The sequence below is a fragment of the Gopherus evgoodei genome, chromosome 18 (assembly GCF_007399415.2).
Source record: "Gopherus evgoodei ecotype Sinaloan lineage chromosome 18, rGopEvg1_v1.p, whole genome shotgun sequence".
NCBI classification, from domain to species: Eukaryota; Metazoa; Chordata; order Testudines; family Testudinidae; genus Gopherus; species Gopherus evgoodei.
The window spans coordinates 1,581,528-1,602,407 of NC_044339.1; the positions used below are offsets into that span (position 1 = coordinate 1,581,528).

Genomic DNA, 20,880 nt, shown 5'->3' on the forward strand with positions numbered 1-20,880 from the left:
CCTCTCTGCTGGATGCCAGGCTCTGGCTTTCCCCCGGAAGCCCACCCAGCTCAGCCAGCTCCCGCCGGGATTGCTAGCAGTGGTTCCAGCAGGTGTTCAATGGCGCTGGGCTCACATGGGTTTTGTGGTGGCTCCCAAGTACCCTGAGATGTGTGATGGGTGGGGAGGTGCCAACTGCAGAGCGGCGCCCATGGAGCATTGCCTCAAAGAGATGAGGGTCCCCCAACCCCGCCCTCTGGCTGCCCTTTGTGATCTCCCACCTGCAAACGGAGCAGGCCTGACCCCATTTAGCTGCCAGGTCTGAGACTCAGACCAGGGAGGGGGAATGGGAAGGCCAGGCAGAGGCTGGCAGAGGAGGCATGGATATGTGCCCCAAATCAGGTGGGCCCCACCTCAGCATTCCCATGGAGCCTCTCCCAAACTCCCATCCCTTCTCGGGGCTCTGGCTGCAGGCTGCTCCCCGGCTCTGCCCTAGGAGCGGGCAGCGCCAGGGAAGCCAGAGGCCCTGCCCAGCACAAACGTACCTGTAGCAGAGCACTGGAGGGTGGCGGTTTCTCCAGCTACCACTGTCAGGGTCGGCTTCACTGTGATCTCAGGGGCGCCAGGCTTTCCATTGGCAGCTTCCACACTCACCTCCACTTGGACCTGTGCAGAGCCGATGGAGTTCTGGGCCATGCAGATGTAGGTGCCAGCATCTTCAGGCTTGGCTGCCAAGATCTGGGGGCAGAGACACAGCATGGGGCAGCCTAAGGCCTGTGGGGTGTGACACAGCCACATGGCCCCAAGGCTGAGCGACAGGAGTGATGTTAGGTAGCACTAGGTCCTGTTGGAGGGGGCACAGCCGTGTCTGTTGCCGCTCTGCCAGGCGAGCTGGCCGGGGGTGCAGCACTGTGCACTGCAGATAGCAAGACAGGGCCCCGGAGCGCAGAAGGCACCAGCCCCTTCCGCATCTACCAAAGCCAGGGCAGGATTTAGGGGCACTTGCGTGGGGACCCAGGCTGTGGGAGCCAGAGAGAAACCCAGGGTCCGTCTGTGCCCAGCAGCCGCGAGGAAGGACAAGCCAGGTCCCTGTCCCCGTGCGATCCAGGCAGACAGCTCGGTCACAACGGAGAGGCCAGGATGGCTGCCCCCCCTGGCTCAGAGCGGGCACTGAACTGCCCCATGCCCCATCAGAGACTGGCAGGGGTGGTTCCTTTGCTCAGCTCCTGCTATGGCTGGCTGAGAAAGGGACTTCTGCTCCCTGGCAGAGCAGGACTGGACTGTGGTGCAGCCATTGGTGGATCCCCTGGCGACCTGGATGGTCCACGTGGACAGGATAAAGACCAAGTTGCCTGTGTCATGGTGCAGGGCCCCCTCCCCCCGGCCCCAGAGCCCAGCTTACCTGCAGCACTGCTTGGCTCTCCAGGGGCAACAGCTTCTGGTGCTCGAGTTTCTGCCTCATGCCCAAGCGGCTCCAGCGAACAAGAGGGCGCGGGTCGCCCATGCCAAGGCAATCCAGGCTGATGGACTTGCCTGCCTTCACCGTCACGGGGCCCTTGGGCATCACGGATACTGTAGGAGAGCCTGGGAGAGGACAGCGGGGGGGAGTAAGGGCACAGCCTGCCAGCCAGAGCTGCTAGAAATCCTCCCTGGAGCAGCTGGGAGCTGGCCACGGCAGACTGCAGGGGGCAGCCCAAAGATGGCCCCAAGGGCGTATGCTCAGGCAGTCCAGGGGCTTTCAGGCCAGCCCTGCACAAGCGGATTCAAGCCCTGAGCACTGAGGGGCGTCTGGGGGTGGGCCCAACAAGGACAAGCAATCCAGGCTTGGAGGTTGGGGTGGGGGGGGTAGGGGTTAAACCTGCCCCTCCCCAAAGGCCCCCCCATCCCTGCTCATGGGCTCCCCGGCTCGAGGAATATCCCCAGACTCAGGGCAAGAGACCAGGGACAGCCCGAGTGCACCTGCGCCACCCTCATTACCAGAGCAAGGCAGCCTATGCAGGGTTCGTCCTGGAGCAGCAGCTCTGGTTGGCCCTGCCACCGAGACCCTCAGTGCGCGCCCGGGCAGGGGGCAGCTGAAGTGGACAGATGTGATACAGTGACAATGCTGGGGTGCCAGCCAGCGGCTCTCGGGGCCAGTCAGTGAGCTAGGAACCCAGGCTGGGTATCCCAACTGCCTCTCCCCACTCCTGTACTCATAGCCTCTCACCTTGCACCATTAAGTTAACCACACTGTTAGCTACTCCGTAGCGGTTGGAGGCCACACAGCGATAGGCTCCCTGGTTGCTGGGGCGAGCCCTGGAGATGGTGATCACTGAGCCATTGGGGCTGATCTTCACATTGTCTGCAGGGGGACAGACACAGGTGAGCAAACAGCTGATCTCGCCCCTGGGGCTGGGAGCTCTTGCTGAAAACCCAGATTCCTAACACCTGAAACACTGACAGCACCCCCTGCTGGGAGAGGCCAGGACTGGAGTAGCTGGGAGCTTCCCTCTACCACGCCCCGAACCCCCAGGCTCCTGCGCTATCCTACTGTGCCTCCTGTTGGCACAGGCTGGGACTGGAGTAGCTGAGCTTCCCTGAAGCCAGCACTGCTGCCTGGCAGCCCCCCTGTGCCCCAGGCTGTTTGCTCTTACTCTAGCGTGAGCCCAGGGAGCCGGACCCATGGCTAGAGCAGGGGCCTATGTGTCCCTGGCCCAGGGGAAGGGTGGGCTGTTTTCGCTCACAGCCCAGATCTGCAGAGCCTAACAGGCGTCCAGGCCCCATGGCCCCACACAGGAAGGCAGCACGACACAGGCTTTGCAGATGGCTGCTGCAGTGGAGAGGGACAACGCCCACGGCTGCCCAGCATCCTGGCCTGGCGATCGGAGTGCCCCCACAGGAGACTAGGGGCTGTGGGTCTAGGTGAGCAGGGCTAGCGCTCATGCGATCTCGGAGAGAAGTGGAGGCAGAGAGAGGACAACAAGGTGTGGGGCAAGGGACGCTGGTGGAGGGGGGCTATCAGGCCCTGTCTGGCGGGAGGTAGGGGTACTGTACCCAGGGCACTGGGAGGGGACATCAGCAGCAGTGGACCATTGCTCAGTTCCAGGGAAGCCGGCTGGAGCTGGCGTGAGAAGGGGCCGCTCTGTACCTTGCAGATGCTGCTTTGGGGCCATCTTCCAGGTGATATTGATGGGCCGGGCACCACCGTGGATGCGGCACTTGAAGGTGGCATCCTCGCCCTGGCGCACAGCAGTGCTGTGCGGCTCGATGGAGATGATGGGGCTCTGCAGACCTGCCAGGCAGAGAAGGCAAATGGGGTTAGAGCCGTGACACCCAGACCTCAGGGGTTCAGGAGCCAAATTAGCCATTAGCATTACCCCAAAAGCCCCAGTCATGTGAAGCCATCAGTTCATTTCCTAGAGCACTAGAGTCCGACTGAAACAGTCTGATGGGAAATTATCTCGATCTCATTCTCGCAACAAAATGACTAACCGAATATTATTATTTCATCAACGGCAATTGGTTATAACAGAGTGAGAGCAGCCAGCTTGCTTACTAATGACATCAGTGTTCTAATATGTGCTGCAAAGAGCCACAGGAAACACCTTCAGCCGCTTGTCTGAGTGTCACTGGTTAGACTATCCCTGGGGATCCCCGAGCCACGGCCCTGGGACCGCCCACCTACCAGCAGGCCAGACAGACTTACGGTAGGAGGAGCTGGTGCCAGAGGGGACGCTCACAGTGATGGAGGCCTCGCGGGGGCCGGCACTGGTGCTGACACGGCAGACATATTCTCCTGAGTCAGTTGCAGAGACCTGGACCAGCCGCAGGCGGGAGCCGGAGACCTGGCGGGGAGAACCCAGGAATTGGAGAGAAAGGGCTGAAGCGTTTGTCTGCAGCCAACCCCTGTGAAAGTCTGATCCCACTTCCGACAGCTGCCGTGGGGCCTGAGCCACGACTACCCCCAGCCCATGGGGTGGCCCAGTCAGCGAGTGCTCCCCCGTTCACTGGCAACTGTCTATCGTACCTGGATTCCCCAACCCCAGCTGGCAGCCGGGCCACCGACGGAGCCCTGCTGGGTAGTGAGCCAGGCACATCCCCGGCCACGGCTCTGTGGAGACTGAAGCAGCAGCTCCCTCTGTCCCCCAGGACAAATCAGTCCAGGGAAGATCCCCTCACACTCCCCAGGAAAAAGAAAGAAAGTGCCGCAGGGCACTGGGCTGCTTCCTACCTGGTGACTGGCCGGCAGGGAGCCCCCCCGCTTGTACCATGTGACTATGGCTGGCGCCTGGCCCGCAATGAGGCACTGCAGCTCCAGGGTTTGTCCCTCAGTGACGGAGGACGAGGAAGACTCGATCCGGATGGGGGGCGCCATGCCCGAGGCTGGAGGAGCCATGGGAGATGGAGGTTAACGCTGGGGAAGAGGTCCCCTCACACAGATAGAAACCACCTGCCAAAGCAGCTAGTTCACCCCTAGCCCCCATGGCCGTAGCAGGAGCCCCTCAGCCCAGACGGCCTGGTGCTGGCAGCTTTGAAAAGACCCAGGCAAGGGGCTCCCAGCCCTTCCACGGGAACTGTGCTGCAGCCATGATCCTGCTGGCAGGTTATGTGTTCGGCTACAGCCCCTCTCAGCAGGAGCTCAGAGCGCTTTGCAGACGAAGGTTCACAACCTCTCGGGGCTGGTCAGGATCATCAACCCCTTCAGCAGGTGGGGAAACTGAGGCAGGAAGAGGGGAAGGCCATGGCCATGCAGCTAATCTATGGCAGGGGCAGGATTTGAACCCAGGACAGCCTGGTTCCTAGTACTCCAAGAGTGGAGACACTGCTGCTTGTGGGCAGGGAGCTGTGTGGGAGTTGGCCTGGGAGCAGATCACCCATCTCCCATCTCAGGCACCAGCCCTGAGTTAGGGCATGTCCAGTCCTGGCTCCCCGAAGCCCACCTACCTGTAGAGAGGCTGGCGGGATTTGGTGCTAGAGGACTGGCTACCTGCCAGAGAGGCCATGGCCCCTTGGGGCAGCGACAGCAGGCTCACAGCCCTTCCTCTCCTGGGCCACAGGCAGCAGCTCAGCGCATGCTGGGCAGACTTACAGTAAGATGGGCTGGTGCTGTCCTCGATGGTGATGACAAGAGCTGCCTCCTGGGTGACGGCGCCTGTGCTGACGCGGCAGACGTACTCGCCCGAGTCGGCCGCCGAGACCTGGGGGATGCGCAGGCGGGAGCCGGAGACCTGGCAGAGAGAGGGTCCGTGACAGACCAGGACAAACATAGATTCCAAGGCCATTGTGATCACTTAGCCAGTCCCCCTGAGTAGCCCAGGCCACGAGACTTGCCCCGAATAAATCCTAGAGCAGAGCTTCTAGAGACATCCCATCTTGCTTTACAAATGGCCAGTGCTGGAGAATTCACCCTGGTCAATTGTTCTAGTGGTTAATTGCTCTCGCTGTCCACATTCTTTCCAGCTTCAACTCCCCGCCTCGGATCATGTCAGACCTCCCGCTGCTAGTCTGAAGAGCCCGTTATTAAATGCTTATTCTCCGTGTAAATACCCACAGACTGGGATCGAGTCACCCCTCAACCTTCTCCTTGTTAAGCAAAATAAAATGAGCTTCTTGAATCTATCACTATAAACTGTGTTTTCGAACCCGTTAATCCTTCTCATGGCTCTTCTCTGAACCCTGCCACATCCTTCTAGAACTGTGGGCACCGGAACCGAACCCAGGATGCCAGCAGGGCTCACACCAGTGCCAAGCACAGAGGTAAAATAACCTCTCGACTCCTACTCGAGATTCCCCTGGTCATGCATCCCAGGATTGCTTCAGCTCTTTTGGCCACAGCGTGGCAGTGGGAGCTCACGTTCAGCTGATTATCCACCATGGTCCCCAAATATTTTCAAAGTCTCTGCTCCCCAGGATAGTCCCCCCATCCTGTAAGTGTGGCCAGCATTCATTGTTCCTAGATGAATACATTTACACCGAACCATATTAACATGCATGTTGTTTGCTTGCGCCCAGTTTACCAAGCGATCCAGACTGCTCTGTGTCAGTGACCTGGCCTCTTCTTATTTCCCACTCCTCCGATATTTGTGTCAGCTGCGAACAAGTAGCAGCCTGGCCTGATTCCCAGAGTCTGCAACCACAGTCAGTCCCGAGGCCCCCTGCTCCCAGGGTGGGGCACGGTGGTACAAAGAGCTGGCATCTGCTGCCATTGCTGCTTCCCTAAGCATCCCACTGCTGCTTTGATTCCCTCGGCCAGAGCGACTCAGTCACCTGTCTCCTCGCTTCTGGCAAAGCCCAGAAGCCCATCTCCCTGCCTGGGGCAGCTCCTCTGTCTGGGAGCCCCCAGACACAGCCCTCCCAGGAGCAGGGCCCAAGGAAACCTACCTGGAGCTCAGCCCAGCCCCCTGCTTGCTGCTGTACCTGGTGACTGGCTGGCAGGGAGCCCCCCCGCTTGTACCACGTGACTCTGGGCTGTGCCTGGCCCGCGACGAGGCAGTTCAGGTCCAAGGTCTGTCCCTCGGCGATGGAGGATGAGGAAGACTCAATCCGGACAGGGGGTGCCATGCCTGAGGCTGGAAGAGCCGAGAGGGAGGGTTACGCCAGGTGCAACATCACATCATAGTGCCAAGGCAGCATCGTCCATCTCCCCAGGCAGGGGCCAAGCCATGGCAGGAAGGTTCCCAGGGCAACACCCAGCTCCAAAGGACCGTATGCTAGGTCCCCCAGGTGATGGGACCCCCGCCATGCAGCCAGCGTGCCCTTGTTCTTTCCTTGGTCCTATCGCCCCCGGGTCCCCTCTTTGTGCAGTCCCAAGCAAGCCTTCCCCAGCACTCAGAGCCCCGGGGAGCATCCCTCATGACCCTGCCCCACATGGCTAATCCAGCACTGGGGCAGGGTTTGTGCCCTCCCACAATGCACTGGGGTTAGCCAAAGTGGATTCCAATCCCTGCCCTAGGATTATAGTACCCACCTGGGCCCATCCCTCAGCCCACAGTGACCACCTCACCACACCGAGGGTCTCCGATCCCTGTGGGCTTCTGGCCTGCGTACCCCCATAGAATCATAGACTATTAGGGTTAGAAGGGACCTCAAAAGATCATCTAGTCCAACCTCCTGCTCAAAGCAGGACCAATCCCCAAATGGCCCCCTCAAGGATTGAACTCACAACCCTGGGTTCAGCAGGCCAATGCTCAAACCACTGAGCTACCTCTCCCTCATGTGAAGCCCCTGCTACGCCTGGAGTCAGGCCAGGGCCCTGAGCCAATCTCAACAGACATCTCCATGGAGATGGGCAGGATACAGTCTGGGAGGGGGTACTAGGTCGCCACGGGTCTCTAGCACTGGGTCCATGCCCCTTGCCTATGTGGGCCCCGGCATTGAATCCCATTCCCATTGGCCCCTCCACATGCGGGCCCCACCCCGCCCAGACGTACGGTACAAGAAGCCAGCACTGTGGGGGATGGTGACGATGACAGAGGCCTCCAGGGGGCCAGCACCATTGTTGACATGGCAGATGTACTCGCCCGAGTCGGCAGCTGAGACCTGGGGGATGCGCAGGTGGGAGCCAGAGACCTGATGAGGAGAGAGGGCAGAGGCCATGGGGCATTGAGGAGAGCTGCGCTCAGCAGGCAGGGGCCTATGGGGAGCTGGGCTCCTTGGGAAAGCCAGCCCTGTCTGTGGGACAAGCCCTTACAAGGCTGGCATGGACTGTCTCCGACCCCCACTGTCTCCCAGCCCCCATGCAGCCCTTGTACCTCCTCCTGGGTAGGACTGGAGACACCATGGACTTTTCCAGGCATTTGGATTCCAAAGCATTTGCTGCCTATTGTGAGTTTCATTGTCCAAGGATATCAACCTTCTCCCCATCGCCGCCCCAGCCAGGAATCCCATGGGTCTGCTGCTCATAGGAGCATGGGGGAATTTATGGGCCATGGCCATCAATTCCCAGCCACCACGAGCCCCTGTACCTGGCTACTGGCTGGCAGGGAGCCCTCCCGCCTGTACCATGTGATTCTGGGCTGTGCCTGCCCTGCGACCATGCAGTTCAGGTCCAAGGTCTGTCCCTCGGCAATGGACGCGGAAGAGGTCTCGATCCTCACCAGAGGGGTGACGCCCAGAGCTGGAAGGGGAGCAGAGGCTCAGCACAGAAAGCTCAGAGATGGCAAAGGACTCATTGTGCCCTGCCAAGCTTTGATCACACCGCAGGGCGCACAAGGCTACAGCCCAGGCTGGGACATGAGCCAGCTCCCTCCTGCTTCCCGGCCCAGCCCAGTGCCTGCAGCCCAGCCCAGGCCAGACTCACAGTAGGAAGAGCCGGCACCGCCCTGGATGGTGACGATGAGCGAGGTCTCCTGGGTGATGGCACCGGTGCTGACGCGGCAGATGTACTCGCCCGAGTCGGCCGCCGAGACCTGGGGGATGCGCAGGCGGGAGCCAGAGACCTGGCGGGCAGTGAATGACATGGAGAAAGGGTCTGTGAGAAGAGGGAGCGCATGGGGAGCTGGTGAGGCCAGTGATCCCTCCACTCCCTTACCCCCCCTTTGGCCTCAGGCAACCCCTCCCCAGGCTCTCCGCTGTGAGGTGGGGCTGGCTGTTCCTGCTGGGTCTCCTGAGCAGGACTGCTCAGCCCTGCTTCCTTGAGCTCTCCTGGCCCAGGGGGTCCCTCCTCCTCTCACTGTATCTCCGCTCCCCGAGACACTGGAGCCAAGCCCTGCTGCCTGGTCGGGAGGAGACAGTATCCCAAGAAACCCCGGGATGAGACCCCCTCCTGGGAGGGCAAAGCGAGTCCAAGGCCCAGGAAACGCCCTCTGGAAACACTGCCAGGCCCCCCATGTCTCCTACCTGGTGGCTGGCTGGCAGGGAGCCCCCCCGCTTGTGCCATGTGACTCTGGGCTGCACCTGGCCTGCGACGAGGCAGTTCAGGTCCAAGGTCTGTCCCTCGGCAACAGAGGACGAGGAAGATTCGATCCTCACTGGTGGGGTGACTCCTGAGGCTGGAGGAACCAAGGGCAGAGGGTTGGAGCTGTGGGATCCAGCTCCTTCCCATGGAGAAGAGATGGAGCAGAGCTGTGGGGGCAGATCTCCCAGGGCTGGGGCCGGATCAGCACCAACAGGGAACTCCTGAATGCCCTGTCTGGTCTAGTTCAGGGCTCCAGCTGCTTCCTCAGGGGCTTGTCTCATAACCCACAGACCTCGTCCTTTGGGAGCTCAGAGCCACCCCATCAATTCCAGTTACCCCGTTGGGGGCTGAGATCTCCCTGTGGATGGCAGCACCTGTGGGTGGTCAGGGTTGCCCACTAGAGGTGCATCCCCGGAGGGCACCGATCTTCCTTCGCCCTGGGGAAGAGGAGAGCACGGTGGCCACACACAACTCACGATAGGAGATCCTGCTGCTCTGCTGGATGGTGACGAGGACAGAGGCCTCCTTAGTGCCGGCGCGGCAGACATACTCGCCCGAGTCAGCCGCCGAGACCTGGACCAGCCGCAGGTGTGAGCCGGAGAGCTGGGGGGCGGGTCACGGAGAGCTCGGAGTCAGAGAGGGAAAGGCAGGTCGCTGTCCTCTGATCCCTGCATCACACAGCACGGGGCTGCCTGCCTGGCCTCCACCAGGCTCAGGCTTGCGCGTGCTGCTCCCAGATCCCCCGCTGGTCAGCTGGCAGAGCAGGACTCACCCTCCTATCCACGTCCGCTCCCAGGCCCCAACTCCCCTGCCGCCAGGGATGAGAATGCCGCTCCCGGCTCTGCCCTTTCGACTAGGGGTCCTGCCACTGCACTGGGACCCCCGTGGAGCCAGCCCACAGCAGGACAGAGCCCAGCTCATTCCCAGAGCTGCCATTTTCACCCAATAGCCACATCCTTCGGACCCAGGGGAACCTGGACAGAACCTCTCCGCTAGCCCAGCCTCGCTCTCCTACCTGGTGGTCCGCCGGCAGAGAGCCCCCCCGCTTGTACCACGTGACTGTGGCTGGTGCCTGGCCTGTGACGAGGCACTTCAGGTCCAGGGTCTGTCCCTCGGTGACGGAGGATGACGATTGCTCTATCCAAATTGGGGGGCGCATGCCCGAGGCTGGAAGAGCCAAGAGAAGAGTGTGGGCACAGCTGACAGCAAATTCTCAGGGCACGTCATACTCCCACGGCAAGTGGAGATGGAAATGACTCCGGGGTCCCAGGGTCCCAGCCCACCCCAGTTGTAAACAGCCCAGTGATGGGGCTTCCCCCGGTAGGAAATGTTCCCAGAGCTGAACCCCTCTTCTCTCCCTCTGAAATCCAAAGGGGACGGAGCCCAATCTGATCCCTGCAGGATGCCCCTGTACTGTACAAGCAGGCCGCAGCCCAGGGAATTGGATTCCCCACATGTAGACCTTCAGGCATGTGCATGTAGAGGGGAGGCTGCCTCTAAAGCCCACTCTCCCAAGGCCAGTGCCCATGGGACAGGCTACGCTGGGGAAACCGGAGCAGAGTCTGCAACGTGCCCCCATCCCCCCTTTAAATAGGGTCTCTGATGGCACCTGATCCTCTCTCTGTCCTGAGCGAAGTGCCTGCTCAACACCCCAGTATGCTCCATGGGGAGGGCAGACCACAGTGGGGGACAGGGCTCTTCTCCACAAAGGAGCCTCAGCAGCCATCACCCCACCGGCCTTCAGCAGTGAGAGATGCGCTCATCGTCATCACCGTTTATAGCAGGAGCTAGCCGAGGCCCCAGCTGAGATCAGGGCCCATTGTGCTGGGCGCTGCACAGACACAGAGTGAGAGACAGGCCCTGCCCTGAAGAGCTAAACAGAAAAAGGGAGGGGAAACTAAGGCACAGAGAAATTTAGCAGGTCAGTAGCAGAGGGAGCATAGAACCCAGAGCCTCAGTCCAGTGCTCTGTCCACTAGGCCAGGCTGCCTGCCATGGATGTACGGAGCCACCCTTTGTGGGACACTGCAAGACCGGCCGTCGCTGTCTGTTGCCTGGACTCACAGTAGGAAGACCCGGTGCTGCTGATGGTGACAATGACGGAGGCTTCTTGGACCATGGTGCCAGTGCTGACGCGGCAGACGTACTCGCCGGCATCGGCTGCCAAGACTTGGGGGATGCGCAGGTAGGAGCCGGAGACCTGGCGGGCAAGGAGCCGGGAGCGCGAGAGACAAACCCCACATCTGACATCAGAGCTCTGATAACATCTCCAGGGCAGGGGGGGCCATCCTCCCCCCACAAGGGCCTATCGCACCAGGGCTGCCACGATCCCAGCCAGTTAGCCAGGGCTCTGCCGGTCTCCATTCCTAGGAGAGCAACATGAGTCCCATTGCCCTCCCGCCCTGGGAGCAGCAGTGCACTGTGGGTAGCGCAGGCAGGGTGATCGGAGCTATGTATGTGACTGAGTGAGAGTTTTTCATAGTATTTTGTATAAGAACATAAGAACGGCCACACTGAGTCAGATCAAAGGTCCATCTAGCCCAGTAACCTGTCTGGCGACAGTGGCCAGTGCCAGGTGCCCCAGAAGGAATGAACAGAACAGGGAATCATCAAGTGATCCATCCCGTCTAGTGTGTGGGCCTCAGTGACTGCGTGTGACCCTACAGGGGCTGACATGTTGAAGGGGGCCAGCCCAGGGACTGTTCCCGAGTCATGTGAGAGCACCAGCCTGTGGACCCGTGACAGGTTGTTCCCACACCACTCCAGCACTGGGCTATGGCAGACTTGGGCAGTTTCCCCATGGAGCTGCCAAGTACTAACCAGGGTACCAAGGTGAGAAACCAGATAACTCTGGAGGGAGATGGACGTTCTTCAGAGATAGGCCCATCTGCAGCAAACAACCCCTCCAGACCCACTCTCCCTGGCCCCAAGGAACCCCCAATCACGTCTGGCATGTGTATCTCCTACCTGGTGACTGGCTGGCAGGGAGCCCCCCCGCTTGTACCACGTGATTGTGGCTGGCGCCTGGCCCGTGACGAGGCACTGCAGGTCCAGGGTCTGTCCCTCAGAGATGGAGGACGAGGAAGACTCGACGCGGACAGGGGGTTCGATGCCCGAGGCTGGAGAAACCAGGGGGATGGGGGGGTTAGAGCTGGGGGAGAGGTCCCCTCGCATAGCAGAGGAATTGGGAGATAGAAACAGCCTGCCAAAGCGGCTAGTCCACCCCTAGTCCCCGCTGCCGGAGCAGGAGCTCTGTCAGCAGCGCCTGAAGAGCTGAGTGTCTGGCTTTCAGGAGAGACCAAGGCGGCTGACAGTCTGCGCCTCCTGCTTGGCACGTGAGAGCTCTGTGCTCTGAGGTTCTGGCCTCATGGCCAGTAGCCTCTGCTCCCAGGCACTGGGCCGTGAAGCTCCTTCCAGCTGCAAATGTCGAAGGACAGGGAAAAGGGGGGGAACTTGAGGCAGATTCCCCAGAGAGGGGAAGTAACTTGCTTCAGTCACGCAGCAACCTAGGGCAGAGGTGAGGCTAGAACCCAGGTCTCCTGAGCTCTCTCCATGCCCAGACCATGCAGCCTCTCCCTCCAGCAGCACAAACGAGCCTCCCTTTCCCTCTGGGGAGCGAAGGGAGATCAGCACTGCAGCTCACTTGCTCCTCAGCCTCTGCTGAGCCTGCTGCCCCAGGGGCAGGGGTGCCAGTCAGGATGGCGGTCTCCATGATCTGGGCACTTCCCTACTAGATGCTGGCTGAAGCCCCCCTGGCCCAGTGGTGGCTGGCCTGTTTCATGGCCACAGCCAGCCCGGAAGGAGCTTCCTTCCGCTCCTCACTGCTCTTCTCATCTCCTGGTAAACAAGAGATGCCCTGGCCTAACCCTCCTCCCTCCCACAGCGCTGCCCCAAAGGGCCCCCTGCAGGACCTCCTCAGCCCTGCTCTCTCCCACCCCATGCATTCCAGCTGGGCCCAGCTGCCAGCAAGGCGGAGGAGCAGCTGCCCTGAACCCTAAGGCCTGAGGTCACGCCTGAGCCAAGGTTTCCAGGCCAGCCCAGGCTGCACCGTGCCAGGCACTGCCTTCACTTACAGTAGGGTGAGCCGGTGGCACGGTAGATGGTGACGATGATGGAGGTCTCCTGGATACCAGCACTGGTGCTGACGCGGCAGACGTACTCACCCGAGTCGGCCACCGAGACCCGGACCAGCCGCAGGTGGGAGCCGGAGACCTGGCGGGGAACGGGGCAGGAAAGCAATGGGGCTTTGTGAGAGGAGGAGAATGGAACTGGCAGGTGGAATGGAGCCTCTGGGGGAGCTAACGCCACGCCTGCATCCCTTAGCCAAAGCAGCCTCCCCCAGCATGTGGGGCAAAGGACTAGCCAGGTTGGGGGCATGGCCCCACCTCGCAGTGGTTCTCCAGAGTTCAGCTAAAAGAGTCAGTCTCTTGCTGTGAAGGTTGCACAGAAAATTGTGAAACCATGACCTGAGTGTCACCAAGGCAGGGTCAGCCTGAGTCTGCAGGGAGCCTGAGCCGCTTCAGAGGCCAGGCTGAGCTGCCCCATTAGCTCCAGGACAGCATGGCGATCTGGGCCGGCCTTTCCAAGGGTGTGTCGCCCTCCACCCACACATGGCCAGGGAGTGGGGCTGGGGGTGCCAATGGGGCACTAGGGAAGGGCTGCCCAGGGACATGGGTGTGACACTGCACCCCATATTCTTCACAGGGATATTATATGATTATGGCATAATTGTGATGTCTTTTATGCAAGATAAGTCATGTGGGATATCATTGGAAAGGTCATGATTTCCTGAATATGATTATCTTATTTGTATGCATGTATAAATTTTGTATCTAAAGTTAGGAATATTGACTGTGTATCTGTGTTTACACCTGGGGAATGCCCACTAGACAAGATGCTTTCATTCTGAAAAGCTGGGTGGGTAAGGGCCATTACAGAAAACAAGAGGCCTTAGAAGAAGCTTATTTCCCACCTGGGGAGCCTTGCAGAGGAGGCTGCAGGCAGCCTCTGAGAAACGGCTGCTGTGACACTACAGGGACATGTGAACCAGGTCACCCTGATGCTGGACTCCATCTTGGGACATCAGTATTTTTCCACTGACTTGCATAGGAGCCAAGCTTTGAAATAAAGGGGTCCCGCCCTATGCAAAAGCTATAAAAGGCAGGGGAGTGACATCATCATGGTTCTTCACAGAATCCCCACCCAAAGAGACTCCTGGAAACACCTGAGGAAGTGCTGGACCCAAGCTAAAGGGACTGGAATCCCTGGGGATTCCAAGCTGTAAATTAGTGCTGTTTGCCCCTTAGGAATCTGCAGCTGCTTGTATCATCACTTGGATGAGGATCTGCTGTTCAGATCCAATCTCGTTAGTATATTAAGCTTAGTTTGTAGGTTTTGTTTATTTGCTAGGTAATCTGCTTTGATCTGTTTGCTATCCCTTTAACATCTATCTTTTTGTAGTTAATAAACTTGGTTTTGCTTTGTTTAAAACCAGTGTGTGGGATTCATAACTCAGGGCAGAAAGCTGTTGTATATTCCTCTCCACAGCGCGGGAGGGGGGGAATTTCATGAGCTTGCACTGTGCAGCACACGACGGTCTCATTTTGGATTGACACTCTAGAGGGGTGTGTGCCTAAGTAGCTGGGAGGTTCCCTAGTTGGACTCTTCCCATCTGCATGTAACTGCTGTATATGGGCTGGGAACCTTGTCACAGCAGTACGGTATAAAGGGAGCTTGGGCTGGGGGGCTCAGTGGTACCCAGTTCGAGGTGGCACCCTGGAGGGAACCCGTCACAATGATAACCTCCCCCTCTATGATGCCACACCTCTTGGGGCAGGGCTCTGAAGAGACAATCCCAGAAGCATGAGGAGCAAGGTATTGTGGGTAAGCTGGACAATGGTGCAGGGTGCCAGGTGCTACATCACTGGGAGGCAGCGCTGTGGACTTACTGGTTCCCCAAGGAATCCCCAAGCAGCCACTGCTGAGTCCTGGGCATTCCAGCCCAGCTCCACACGAGCTGGCACAGGCCCCAGCCCCAGTCCCCGTGGTCCCACATGGCCCCCTACCTGGTGGCCTTCCGGCAGGGAGCCTCCCCGCTTGTACCACATGACTGTGGCTGGCGACTGGCCTGTGACGAGGCACTTCAGGTCCAAGGACTGTCCCTCAGTGACGGCGGAAGAGGAGGACTCAATGTGGATGGGGGGGGCTGGAAGAACAGAGAGGGAGGGGTAGAGCCAAGAGCGGCACATCACCAAAAGCCAGGCTGGAGCAGTGCTGGCTGGAGGAGTGGTAAGAACCCTCAAGTAATTTATAAAGCAATGGAAATGACCTGCCCGGCCCGCAGCCCCACAGGGTCAGAGTGTGGCTCTCCCAGGACTGGCAAGGCAGCTGTACGGACCACAGGGCAACACCAAGGGGAAATAAGGCAGCCCACAGCTCGCCCTTCGCCCTCCAAGGCAGATCCATTGTGGGCGTCTCCTGCTCCCAGAGATCAGCAGAAACTACACACACACAACCCCATCCCCCCACCCACAACAGCAACCCCTGTGCTGCCTGATCGTGCCACTGCCAGGCTGGTTCCCTGGAGAAGCACCCAGGGCAACTGTCCCTGAGAGCCGATCCCTGTGGCACACTCCCAGCAGCCTGCACCCACCTGCACAGACTCCTCCACTACCTGTGGAAGGGGAATGGTGACCTCAAACCTGCCCTGTGCAGGGGGCAGGGTGTGGAGGGCAGAACTGCAAGGGGCAAGGCAGGGTCTCGGAAAAGCACGTCCCTGGGGATGCAGCAGGTGCAGCCATCCTTACCCAGTGGATGCCAGTGCATTGTCCACAGGGACCCCTGGTACTAGGGGAGCAAGCGTGATGAACTAGGAATGTTCTAATGTTTTCTCTGAATACTGTCTTGGTGCCTCAGTGTCCCCATGGCAGTTCTTAAGTATCTGGCAGAGCAAAGGGCCAGTGCACCTAAATGCCTGACACTCTGTCTCTAGCAACGGATGGCCTGGGCCCCTCCCCTGCAAAGGTGCCAGCTGAAGGTGCTGGAGACAAAGAGTCAGGTGATCTCCTGGCCTGGGAAAGGAACGGAGCAGAGGAGGAGAGGCTGGAGGGGGTTGTTAGTCTGGAACTGGCTGGGGTCGAGGAGTGAAGTGCAGACGTGGGGGTCTGGCTCACTGCCGTCAGAATGGACCCGGCCGAGGGGTCCGGTTCGCTGTATCTACAAGCTCCGTTTTAGACCCTGTTCCTGTCATCGAATATAAACCTCTGTTTTACTGGCTGGCTGAGAGTCACGTCTGACTGCGAAGTGGGGGTTGCAGAACCCGGTGGCTTCCCCAGGACCCTGCTGGGGTGGGCTTGCTGTGGGAAGCGCACGGAGGGGCAGAGGATGCTGAATGCTCCAAGGAGAGACCCAGGAGGTGAAGACGTGTGAGCTTCTTGCCCTGAACAAGTCTGCTCCGAGGGAGAGGAGGCTCCCCAAAGCCCTGACTGGCTTGGTGGGGAGCAGTTCCAGAGCATCGCCCAGGGACTCCATGACACAAGCGCAAGGAGCTCTTGCCCCCAGGCCAGCCAGCTCACACAGCTCAGACTTACCGTGTGGGGAGCTGGCGCGGTGCTGCTGCACAGTAACTGGGATGGAGGCCTCACGGGAGTTTGGCACCAATGCTCACGCGGCAGACGTACTCACCCGAGTCGGCCGCCGAGACCTGAGAGATGCGTAGGTTGGGAGCCGGAGACCTGGCAGGGAGATGGGTGGGAGAGAGGGAATTCAAGGGGGAAGAGAAGAAAACAGCCCTGAGCTTAAACCCTCAGCCCCACTGTGTCTCCTGCCCAGCCCCCTTGGACATCCCAAGCAACTCGCTGGGCCTCAGCCTGGAGAACTACTGCCTCTCATTTCTGCATCCTCCAGTCTCCTGTTCTCAGAGACTGACACAGCTGCCCGCCTGACCTGAGATAAGGAAAAGCCTCCTTGGGATCCATGAGCATCTGTACCAGGTCCCGAGGGAGTCCATACAGGGGCTCTGCAGTGCCACGGGCTGCCTCCCCAGCTGGTGTGAACTAGTGCAGCTCCACAGCTGTCCATGGAGTCACACTGATTTCCTACAGCTGTACCTGGTGTCTGGCTGGCAGAGAGCCCCCTCGCTTGTACCACGTCACTGTGGCTGGCGCCTGGCCCGTGACGAGGCATTTCAGATCCAGGGTCTGTCCTTCAGCAATGGAAGATGACAAGGCCTCGATCCGGATGGGAGGCACCACGCCCGAGGCTGGAAGAGACAGAACAGGGTAAATCAGCTTAGCACAGATCAATGGCTGAGTTCATTTAAAGCCAGGCAGCTTGTCACGCAACGCAGCCCACACATCCTCATGCCCAGCTACTGCAGCCTCGCCTGGAATTATTCATCGTTAGTGTTATCTGCAGGTGCCCAGTCAGGGACAGGCCCCTGCATGCCGGTGCCACACAGCCACAGAGCAGAAAGGTGGCCTTGGCAGTTGAAATGCATTAGCAATGGCTCATTTTCCTGCACTCCTGGAGGGGGCTGGCTGTGCTGGGGTCTTGTAGGCCAACTGCTGGAGATGCTTGGTCTTTTCCGGCTGATCCCATCTATTTACTCACCCAGGCTGACCTCCCACTTGGTCACTTATTTCAAATGCCACAGTGCCCTGGTGGCAGCACCAGGAACCTCCCTTGTGAAGAGGCTGAGTAGGGGGATGATGGCAGCCCAAGCTGGGAGCCAAGCTCTGTGATCAGTGCTGGGCCAGGCCCCAGCACTCCTTCCCCTGGCATGCTGCCAGCTCCATGTGGGCCTGCTCAAACCCATGCCCTTTCACACAAGCATCTGTGCCATGGGGTTTTACTAGCACAAGCTCAAACATCCACCCAGCCACTCCCAGGGGGGAGACTGAGCTGGGTTCCTTCAAGCATTTGCCCCCAGAGCTGTCATGCAGCCTCAGTCCCACCAACTGGGAGCAGAGGGACCCCACCACACGATCTATCAGGCCCAGCATGACTGCTCCAAGTACTCGCCAGTCTCACTTCTTACCCTGCCAGCAACATGCTGTGCTCAGCAGCCCGAGTGACTCCAGCCTCCACCAGCTGCCACACCAGAGCCAAGCTGGGTTACTGGGACAATGCTCCTGAATGGGTCCCCGCAGGGACTGAGCTGGGGTCTTGGGACAGCACAGCCAGCCAAACGACTGCTTGAGCTAATAACCCAGCTCCGGCAGCCTGCGGGGGAATAGTGCACTTGGAAAGCTCTTCACTGGTCTGGCTACTCAGGGCTACATGCCTGGGGTCCACTCTCCATATGCTGAGCACAGGCTGGTTGCACAGGCTGGATCAGTGCAGAGTCCATTCTTGGGGGCAGACCCCGCAGCTGCTTCCCCTTCCTCTTAGCCCAGGCTAAGGGAGCAGATTTTCTGTGGGAGCCTCTCGTTAAAGTCCTGGCAGCACCAACAGCTGGAGAGAACTGTTGGAGCTGAAAGGCAGAGGCCTTGCCCCCCTCCCTGAGCCCTGCCCTGGGCACTGGGGAGGGACACACACCCCAGCTGGATGGCACATGGGTGATGCCCAATGCTGCGCTGCACAGCATGTGGCAGGGCAGCCCTGCAGGTGGCCCAGTTGGCCAGTACATCCCTAGTGGTTAGCAGTGAAAGCCTGTCCTTGGGCCCTTACCTCGTAGCACCACCACCTCGATCCTGGCACTGCCGACACCAGCTGGGCTGGTCCCGATGCACAGGTAGACCCCACTGTCAGCGGCCGTGATGGAGGGGATCACCAGAGTGGCGATGTCGGTGCGCTCCGAGCGGGACTGCAAACACAGCAAGGGAGCAGTCAGGGCTGGGGTCCCAGAGGCACATGTTGGACACAAGCTCCAAGTATGCAGGAAGAGGTGAGGGCACCTGGGACCCCATCCTCATTGTGCGGGGTCAGCAGCAGGCCCCGCTGAGGAGACCGCTGATCAGTGCCCAGCTGAGTGGGAAAGGGGCTGCTGGGTAGTCAGCTTGGTTACTGGCGGTTTATCTGGGTGGTACAGGGCCTGTGGGGGAGCTGGGCTGCTGGGGGGGTTGCACTCTGTCCCTCAAAGTAGGGACCCTGGAACCCCCGTATTAACCCCTGTCATATAATTATGATCTATTTCACACAAGCATGCTGTGATGGTTCACTCCATATTCTTTATGAAAACATGCTTATGATATGACTATGACAAAACCGAGATATACTTTATGCAAGATGGCTCATGTGAGATATCATTGGAAAGGTTCTGATTTACTGAATGCGATTATCCAATTTGTATGCCTGAATCATTTCTGTATCTGCAGTTAGGGATATTGACTACGTATCTCTATTTCAGTTATTCTACTTTTGGTGACGCCCACTGCCAACACTTCAGGTACAACAAGGGAAAAGCTAGACAGGGTGAATGGCCCATCAGTGAGGACGATGAGCTGTGAAAAGCTTGGCCTTCCTGGGTACACTCCATACGGCCACTGATATTACAGGGTCAGGTGGTATTGTCACCTCATACTAAACATTACCTGGGACTTCTTGTAACTTTCCACTGTGAGGGAAGTGGGGTCAAGTTTGGAAACAAAGGATTCTGGCCTTATGTAAATCCTATCGAAGGGTGGGGAGGAAGGCAAATGGGAGTCCTCCTCTCCATGGCCTGTCTGCCCAAGCAGAGAGACTGAGAAAGCCACCTGAAGGGAAGGCAGCAGGGGAGCCCAGACTGAGACAGGGGTCCAGTCTGAAAAGAAGTATAATCGGAACTCTGAACCACAGAAACTTCGCAACCTGCCTAAAATAACATTTAGGGTAAGAAATTATATTGTGTATCCTGTTGCTTAAGTCTATTGAGCTTAACTTGCGTCCTGTGGTTTATTTGCTCAGTAATCTGCTTTGTTCTGTCAGCTATCTTACATTCACTTAACATTCACCTTTTGCAGTTAATAAACTTATTTCTTGTTTATAATATAACCCAGTTTATGTAATTTCTAACTGGGGGGGGAAGGCAAGAAGTTGTGCATCTCTCCCTCCACGTTGAGGAAAGGGGCAAATTTCATAAAACCTTTGGGTTTGTTCCCCTTAAAGGGAGTGGGCACCAGGGTGTTGGGGGAGCCCCTAAGGCTGAATCTTCCCAGAGCTGATCTTGGTCTCTGTGCAGCTGGCTGTGGCCCTGCTTGTGTGCTTGGCTGGAAGAGGCTTGCGAGCCCAGCCCAGCCAGCCCAGGTAAAGGGGACCCAGGCTGGCAGAATAAGCTGACTCAGTGGCATAAGGTAACACCTCGAAGGATCCAAACCCAACACATAGGCCATGTAAAATATCATATGAAAGCTCATGATCTGCTGAAACCCACTGTTCTGTCCAAATCTGTATATCGTAGTGTGTAGGAAGTGACGAGAGTTTGCTGTATGGTTGTTACTGAACTATGCTGTAAGTTTGAGAGTCTCTACTGCTAGGTGGTGACCCACTCCCTGAGGAGTGTTATGTGACCATTAATCAGCAGGGGAATTGTAAACAAGGGATTTACAATGCTGTAAGAGAGTTGCACAAGCATCACACAATGGGGGATTGCTCAATTCTGTGACTCAGCAAAGCCCACCACGATGTGTCTAGGCTAGTGTTCTCCAGGCACATGGACTGAGGATATAAAATAGGGGACAGTGGCATCATTCTTTGGCCTTTCTCCTCCCCTACTGTGATGAAGTGTGGGGGGGTCTTGTTTTTTAAATGGTTTGTTGTTACAGAGGACTGGCGACGGAACTTGGGACCCCAGCCAATGGCCTAGAGAATGGATACCCCAGCGCCTGGTGACCTCCCAAAGCGGGGGACTGAAGCACCGAGGATAGGGCCTGACAGAGCTGGGCTGGAGCCTCCGTCTCAAGGTGGGGAAACTGTATCCTCAAGCCCAACGGCTGAATTCCAGAAGGAGCTGTAGGAGGATCCCTCCCTGGAGAAGCTGAGGGCCTCGCTGGCTACAGCGGTGCAGGAGCACACCATGTCAACATGACGAAACAGAGAAGTTGGTGCTGG

General features: G+C 58.6%; 1 protein-coding gene across 1 annotated transcript in view; it reads right to left on the bottom strand.

Moving 5' to 3' along the window:
* The window catches only part of HSPG2 (heparan sulfate proteoglycan 2), a 189,453-nt gene that overhangs the window by 29,777 nt on the left and 138,796 nt on the right, over nucleotides 1-20,880 (bottom strand). The window contains exons 50-70 of the mRNA XM_030537635.1: nucleotides 18,523-18,658; nucleotides 16,954-17,113; nucleotides 16,497-16,586; nucleotides 14,919-15,126; nucleotides 12,927-13,065; nucleotides 11,821-11,972; nucleotides 10,918-11,053; nucleotides 9,870-10,021; nucleotides 9,331-9,457; nucleotides 8,797-8,948; nucleotides 8,258-8,396; nucleotides 7,923-8,074; nucleotides 7,389-7,527; nucleotides 6,376-6,527; nucleotides 5,048-5,186; nucleotides 4,190-4,341; nucleotides 3,665-3,803; nucleotides 3,107-3,250; nucleotides 2,186-2,320; nucleotides 1,382-1,563; nucleotides 525-717 (exon numbers count right to left, since the gene is read on the bottom strand). Coding sequence (XP_030393495.1) covers nucleotides 525-717; nucleotides 1,382-1,563; nucleotides 2,186-2,320; nucleotides 3,107-3,250; nucleotides 3,665-3,803; nucleotides 4,190-4,341; nucleotides 5,048-5,186; nucleotides 6,376-6,527; nucleotides 7,389-7,527; nucleotides 7,923-8,074; nucleotides 8,258-8,396; nucleotides 8,797-8,948; nucleotides 9,331-9,457; nucleotides 9,870-10,021; nucleotides 10,918-11,053; nucleotides 11,821-11,972; nucleotides 12,927-13,065; nucleotides 14,919-15,126; nucleotides 16,497-16,586; nucleotides 16,954-17,113; nucleotides 18,523-18,658 — 3,118 coding nt within the window. The remainder of the gene's footprint in view (nucleotides 1-524; nucleotides 718-1,381; nucleotides 1,564-2,185; nucleotides 2,321-3,106; nucleotides 3,251-3,664; nucleotides 3,804-4,189; nucleotides 4,342-5,047; nucleotides 5,187-6,375; nucleotides 6,528-7,388; nucleotides 7,528-7,922; nucleotides 8,075-8,257; nucleotides 8,397-8,796; nucleotides 8,949-9,330; nucleotides 9,458-9,869; nucleotides 10,022-10,917; nucleotides 11,054-11,820; nucleotides 11,973-12,926; nucleotides 13,066-14,918; nucleotides 15,127-16,496; nucleotides 16,587-16,953; nucleotides 17,114-18,522; nucleotides 18,659-20,880) is intronic.